This window comes from Rutidosis leptorrhynchoides, chromosome 4, assembly GCF_046630445.1.
Source record: "Rutidosis leptorrhynchoides isolate AG116_Rl617_1_P2 chromosome 4, CSIRO_AGI_Rlap_v1, whole genome shotgun sequence".
Classification (NCBI taxonomy): domain Eukaryota; kingdom Viridiplantae; phylum Streptophyta; class Magnoliopsida; order Asterales; family Asteraceae; genus Rutidosis; species Rutidosis leptorrhynchoides.
This window is the reverse complement of record NC_092336.1, coordinates 488,753,026-488,760,423: the sequence shown is the minus strand read 5'-3', so window position 1 is coordinate 488,760,423 and position 7,398 is coordinate 488,753,026. Positions and strand designations below refer to the sequence as shown.

Sequence of the window (7,398 nt, the reverse complement as noted above, 5' to 3'; positions counted from 1 at the left end):
TATATGTATCACTCCATGGCCTCACCCACATTCCATTTTCTTCTCCACATCACCTCGCCGTCATTTTAATGCACTTGACACTATTTCATTGAACTGTGAATTTATAGTAGCTACATGATAGATACTACAAAACCATAAAAATTTGGTTACAAAGAAAAGAAATGTGAAATTATAAGCTACATCTGCTGAAAGCTATAGATGCATTGCTGCTGTTCTTGATCTAATTAATACTCCCTTTATAAATACCTTGTACACAAATAATGTGAATAAATGTACACAAACCAAAATCTGAGATGCAGTACAAAAAAAAGGGAACTTCCGTATATAAGATCTCTCCGCTATTATCCTTTTCTTCCTAAATGTGGTCCCGTGTTCTTTAACTAAGTAGAATTTTTACCTCGGGAAGAAATGGCTATTGTCAACAGTAGCAACTGAACCAGAATCATCATGGTTAAAATACTGATATAACTTTTTTGTGATCTCATTAAGCTCCATAGTTTTTTCGTCCATAAAAGGGGGATTTGAAGGGGCAGGTAACGGTTCATCATCTTTTGCTAACATTTTAAGTACCGTTGACATCGTAGGTCTTAACGAAGGATCTTCTTGGGTGCATAGAAGTCCTACTTGTACTACTTTAATAGCCTCTTTTTGATAATTGCTGTTTGGAAAAAGATGCATCATTAAGTTCGGGTCGAATATTCGGTCCACTGTATTTTCTTGAAAATGCTTCCATGCCTGTTTCATCGACGAATAACAGTAAGTATGAGAATATGAAATGTGTAGTTAACATTGTAGTTTTTTAAATGTCGTAAACTTTTTATACTTACGATTGAAACTAAGCTGTCAGTATAATCGACGGTTTTGCTTTTGTTGTTTTCCATGCCAGTAACCACTTCCAGCACCAACACACCAAAGCTATAAACATCTGCCTTCTCGGTTAATTGACCATGGGCTAAGTACTCTGGAGCCATATATCCTCTATTTATATCATAAAAAATTAGTTGTCTACATGTATAAAAGTAGAAAAACTTACGCTATTGATCCCTAAAGTTTGTCCAAAATTGCACGGATGATCCTAAAGTTTTTTTTTTGACGCGGATGACTCTAATGTTAGACGTTGGTCAACTATGTCAGAGTCGGTGACCAACCGCGTAACATGTGGAAACATCATGGTCATCCGCGTCAGAAAAAAAACTTTAGGTCCATACGTGCAATTTTGGACAAACTTGACCAACCGCGTAATTTTGTCCTAAAAGTGTAAACTATGATAAAGCCAAAAAGGTACTTACAATGTTCCTGCAATGGCAGTGCTGATGTGACTCTTATCATCTTGAAACGATCGGGCCAACCCAAAATCGGCTATTTTAGCGCGAAGCCTTAGGTCTAATAAGATATTAGCCGCTTTAATATCTCTGTGAATGATTCGCGTTTTAGTATTCTCATGAAGGTACACCAGGCCTTCTGCTGTGCCATTAATAATATTGAATCTTTTCTCCCAATTTAAGATCTTTCCTTTTGTTGCATCTGCAAAAAGATGAAGATTATGGGGATGAATGAATGATAAATCATACTAACAAGTTTTATACATACCAAAAATGATTGAATGATAAATGCTACTTTGTATAACAGGTTTTAAACATACCAAAGATGAAGCGGTCGAGGCTCATGTTAGGTAAATATTCGTACACGAGAATGCTTTCAGGTCCTGAACAACTGCATCCTAACAGCCTGACCAGGTTTTTGTGTTCAACGCTGCTAATCATGTTAACTTCGTTATAAAAATCTGCTGCTCTAAATCTGTTGTTAAAGAAAAGCCTCTTCACGGCTATTTCTCGTCCGTCTTTAAGGAACCCCTGAGAGAGAAATGTTACTGTTCACATTTGATATGTAAAAGTTTTATCAGAAACAGACATCTAAACCCTTATGTCTTAATAAAGATATTTGCAAAGAGACAACTTAGATAATGTGTTTGTTATTCAGTTTACATTTTATCTCCAAAGGCTATACAGTGAATTTGAAAACAAGCTTTAAACGAAACGGATCAAAAGTGGCCCTAACAGTACTCTTCATGCATACATACAACCTCCTAATTACTCTACATATTTTTTCTTCGATCGTTGACAGGATGAATACTTGTATCTATATATATAACAAATGTTTGGGGTCAACCCAACCCAGATAAAAAAATGGCAAGTTACATGACCCACCCATTTTACCACATTTAGTTGTAGTATAAGGCACTAATGTAGTACTAGTACTACCTTATAGACTGTCCCAAATCCTCCTTGACCGAGCTTATTTGACTCATCCCAGTTTTCTGTAGCTTTCTCAACTGTGGAGTATTTGAAGTTTAAACTAGTATCATTAAGCATCTTTGCCAGTTTCTTAGCATCATAAGAACCTGCAACATTTTACAAGCATTATTCATATATATGTGTAACAAATTCAAATTGGTAGATTATGTATATTCTTACACAGTTTTAATGATTCCATCATGTTCAATGTAAATATGGTATCCTAAAACATCATCAACATTGTTCTAGAAGTTTTATACCTTTTCTCTTCTTCTGTACATATCTGTATTTCCAGATATATAAAAATATCATTGAAGCAACCATGAGCACTACCACAGAACTAACAACAGAAACAACAATAGCTATTATCTTCCCTGCGAAATCCATAAATAAAAACTCTATCAATTAAGATAAGTATAAAGCTTGTACCTTGCTGATTCATTACCAACCCAACCCACCCATTTTGCCACCTCTAAATTAAACTAATAACTTTACCTTTGTTACCAGAGCTGCTTATGACAGGTACAGGATTAAGAAAATTGGTATCAGAATACCTCATAAAACATCCGGTATTCAATACGCGACCCTCAGACCACGGCAAGCATTTCGATATGGTTGCAGATGCATTCGCTAAACACGCACTACAAGAACTCGGACTCAAAGTCCTCCAACACTCAGCAAGCACATAAACAGACTCATTTACACTACCAGAAACCAACATTTGTTCTCTAGCAAAATACTCATTACTTCTAGAAGCATCCATTACAGCATTAGACACTGCCTGCTTTACTGTATCCTGATACAATACGCTTGTTCGTGTTTCATTGTTACAAACATAAGTGTCATTAACCCCTGTGTACTCCTCATAAAAACTGTAGTTCTGAACTCGCATAAAACAACCGTCAAGATAAATCCGTCCACCGTTGTTTGGAAAGCAACTGGGAAGAACAGTTCGAGCTTCTGCGTAACATAAAATGCAATCTGGTGTGGAAAGATCGTTGTAACATTGAGCGAGCCCGTAGTTACTGTCGGGCCCGGTTCCCACGAGTGCTGTTCCATTAAGCGAGCTTCGCATTTGCGTGCCGATGTTTTCCATCATTCGAACGAAGTTTGGAATGAATAGAGTTTGATTGTTCTCTCTTTGTTGATCACATGTCATTTTTATGATTTGTGATCTTGCTTCACCTTCTGTTGTTGAAACTAGATTCAAAATTATGATTAATGTGATAAGAATGAAAGGTGTATGTGTTGAATTGTCCATCTTGTATGCAGGTTTATCTGTTTAGATAGGCTGATCAAGATGAAAAACAAATGTTATAAACTTAAAGATGCATACTTTAGCTTGTAATATAATTATAAAGTGTGAAATCATGACAATTTGAAGCAACATTAAAAACGGTGCAAAAGTTAAATAAGAGTTTGATGGAAAAAAGTTTATAATTCAAGAATCTTTGACTATGGAGAAAATGGTTACAGTTTTATACAAGAAAATCAATCAACAGAATAAAATATTGATCATATGTTTGGGATATTAATTGTATAATAAAATAATGTGATTGCATATATGTGTATAAAGGTTTGAAAGTTGGGATCACCGGAATCAGCTCATTTTGTTGGTTTGGTAGGTGCCAAATAAAGTCAACAAAACCACCGATCCAGCTATATAGTATAATTTTATCTTATTTTATACACTTTATGTCAAACAAATTATTGGTAACATTGATATGTTATTATATTGATGCATGTCTATTAGTATTACATATTGGCATCTGAGTTTGATCATATTAACTAAATGTACACTAGATGATTTAATGAGAGTTTTAATACAAGAGAAAGAGTAAAATTGGAAATGGTTAGTGAATGTTATATTGAAGAGAATTGTTAAGTTCACAAAAATGTTTCGGTCGCGACTGCATCATTTTAAGATTACGTATTTTCACATAAACGTTTTTCCGGTCATTTAAGTTTAAGTTTTAATTTCACGCCTTGTGTTTATGTCTTACGTAGAATGTAAACTAGAATTTCTTAATCATGACAGGAAAAACCAGATCATGACAAACAACAGGCTTAAAAAAGGATTTTTCTAATGACAATTTTAAGATCATTGCCTATAGCTCATGAAAGAGCTATGTTAAAGCCCCATTTGATGTGCCACCCACTAACATCCATAGGGAGCAAATTGTTAATGGGTCCGTTTGTTACTACTTCAACGGAAGTCTCACGAATTGAGGTGGGACCAAATGCCTTTTTAGCTTGTACACTATGCTTAATTAGTTGTACATTTATATTTTAAGGGTATAATTGTTGGTAATATTTTACTGTATGATAGGAAGTGATTAATTAAAAGAATGTTAAAGGTTTTTGTGGTGATTTGACGCTGATGTGGCGGAGAGAAGTTCTATTAAAGAATAGAACGATAAGGAATGGACTAAGGGTTGTTATTAATAAATCTCGACATGCAAAAACCCTTTGTACATTAAAAATAGTTAACTCACTTCTAGAAAATAACTTCCCTCAACCTACCTAATGTACCACTGCTTTTGCATTAATTTAATTCTAAATTCTAAATGACAAAATTAAATGACAACCTTAAGGTTATCACTAGAAAAATCCAAACGTGAATAGCTTTTTTTTTTTTTTTTTTTTTTTTTTTTTATGAACGGCAAGCTTTGCATCAGTGTATCATTTAACTCAACGACACTCATCATTTGCACACACACACACACGCGTTCAGGAGGAAACCCGAATCGCATTACAAGAACTCGATCCTTTAACCATCCGGAGGGGCAGGCGAACAGAGTTTGAATCCTGAATGGATCCAGGAGAAAACCCCCTGGGGCCAATCTGGATATCCATATTTCAGGATATATGATTAAATACTAGGTTGGGCAGAGCGATGCTCGAACTCATGACCTAACCCCGGTCCCAACACACAAGGTGAAGAGGATGCCGTTGAAACAATGTTTCGTTGGCAAAAACGTGAATAGTTAGGAAGCTAGAAGCAATAAGCAACAAAAACCAAACAACAAGCAAAACGTTTACTTGCATCTCTAGGTCATGACAGAAACACTTACTTTTACATTGTGTGTCCGAGTCACCACTGAAACGTTTACTTGTGTGTCCCGGTCATGACCTGGCAATCACTATAAATTCATTGGTCGCAACTTGCATAAATTGGTCATTACTAAAATTCGGTGATCGCGATTTGAATTTTCCGGTCACGATCATGGAGTTTCAGGTGACAACTTGAGTTTCTTGTAAGGACCGAGAAATTTCAGGTCACGACTTGAATTTTCTACTCATGACCGTAAATTCAAGCAACTCGTAAATCGCAAATACAAATCGAAAATTTGCGTTTGCGTTGGCAGTTTTGTAAACTTTTTGTTTTCACAAATTGTTACTATAATTGTTTCGGAAATAAAAAGCATTTTGATTGATGTACCAAATTAATAAGATTTTAAGAGTACCTCGCTTATTTCTTTTTAGCATTTGAAATGTTGTATGTAGTTATGTACAATACGCATAACTAGTTATATGGACTATTTTTTTTCAAAAGAAAAAAATACCCATATAGAAACGATGTCGTTTTTCGAAGAAAAACACCCCCAACAAGAATACATTAAGATTGGGGAAATGGGGAAGCTCGCAAGTATCTAAACGAAAATGTCTATAAACAAACCTCCCTAACAAGCCGAAAAATCATAAAGACAAACTAACCAAACAAAACCGTTTACAACAGGGAAAAATGAATCATGCCAAACTAACAAACAAGACGAACCTGACCACTCAACCTCGAGGTTTCGCCCTTTTCAATTTACCGTTAACTTAACCGTCTCTTTCAAGGAATTCTTCCCAAACCCAATATCTATGTTTGATACTAGTATACGTAATGTATTTAATTGTGTAGGGCTGATAATTGATCAAGCTATGTATGTATAAAGCAGTGGACAACGATCCAAACCAGATTGCATTAAAACCTTTCACTCCAACTGCCCTTATTCTAAAGATTGTGGGCCATGTGTTGACATATTAGCAACATCGTATATGAGCTGTACACAATTCCTATTTTTTGAATATTTTAATAATCTTAGAAAGAAAAATAGACATTAAAGTATGTAAAAAATATTCCCTTGTAAATTACTACAAATGGATTTTCATTATAGATAACGACGACGACTTCACACGATTAAACACAAATTTAACACACCAACACTTCTTTTTTTAAAAATAAAAATAAATAATATATGGATGAAGAATAGCAAAAAATTTCTTTTAATTTTCTGAAATTAACTATCTGAAACAGCTCACAAGGGACCTTCACATATGGAAGAAGAGTATAAGATTAATTTGATAATTATAGTCTTAAAGTGAACATAACTAATTAAGAATGAATTCAGATCAGAATTCAATATTTTTGATACACATATATTTTATATTTTATTAATATAATGAAGAAATGTTTACTACGGATCATAATTTTGCTGATACACTGAAATTTTAGAATATTAAAAGCATTGCTCGATTACGATTAGTTCTGTTTCAGTAAACGAAATCAAATCATAATCTAATCGTATATATAAAATGATGATGATTACAGATCGGATTTCATACCTTGTGACTACATTTGATTACTCGTGAATTGTAGCTCGGACGAGTGCAGATAGAAATAAATTTGCGTCGTGAGTCGTGATTGTGTGGATAAATATAGGGGAAATGTTGAAATATAAAGGTAGGTGATGAATTGTACTTGTATATATGTATACAGGATCTGTACGTATAAACATAAACAGAGTCAACAAAAGAGAGAATAAAATGGAACAATCTATGAATGTAATAAGAATGGGTCAATAGCCTAGTGGTGAATGACTCGCTCTCTCTTAGGGGAGGTGAGGATTCGATTCCCACTAGGTGAAGATTTTTCAAATAATTGGATCAAAAACAATTCTTACCGGGCTCAAATGATCCCTTGGTCCCACGCATGCGAAGATTGCAACAATAACAATGCATGTCCGAATCTCGGGCCTGGCATGCTGTGGGGAAATGGGTGATGGTGTTTCACTATGCTCCAGTGGGCTACCGGGGACCGCTGGATGGGTTGACAAAG

At 34.9% G+C, this 7,398-nt stretch overlaps 1 protein-coding gene across 1 annotated transcript; it reads right to left on the bottom strand.

Annotated features, from left to right (window-relative positions):
- Nucleotides 1-238: 238 nt before the first annotated feature.
- LOC139844651 (cysteine-rich receptor-like protein kinase 2) lies at nt 239-7,063 on the bottom strand. Its single transcript, XM_071834881.1, has 8 exons — nt 6,906-7,063; nt 2,790-3,585; nt 2,555-2,668; nt 2,262-2,401; nt 1,643-1,853; nt 1,290-1,524; nt 828-978; nt 239-735 (listed from the first exon to the last, which is right to left on the bottom strand). The coding sequence occupies exons 2-8, from the start codon at nt 3,553-3,555 to the stop codon at nt 394-396; spliced, it is 1,959 nt and encodes a 652-aa protein (XP_071690982.1). The 5' UTR covers nt 3,556-3,585; nt 6,906-7,063; the 3' UTR covers nt 239-393.
- Between the last annotated feature and the right edge of the window lie 335 nt (nt 7,064-7,398).

Coding starts and splice junctions, on each gene's coding strand:
- LOC139844651 (XM_071834881.1), bottom strand. CDS start 3,555: ATGGACAATTCAACACATACACCTTTCATTCTTATCACATTAATCATA. Junction 1,854..2,261: donor GATTTGGGACAGTCTATAAG/GTAGTACTAGTA, acceptor TTTCTCTCTCAG/GGGTTCCTTAAAGACGGACG. Junction 979..1,289: donor ACTGCCATTGCAGGAACATT/GTAAGTACCTTT, acceptor TGATATAAATAG/AGGATATATGGCTCCAGAGT.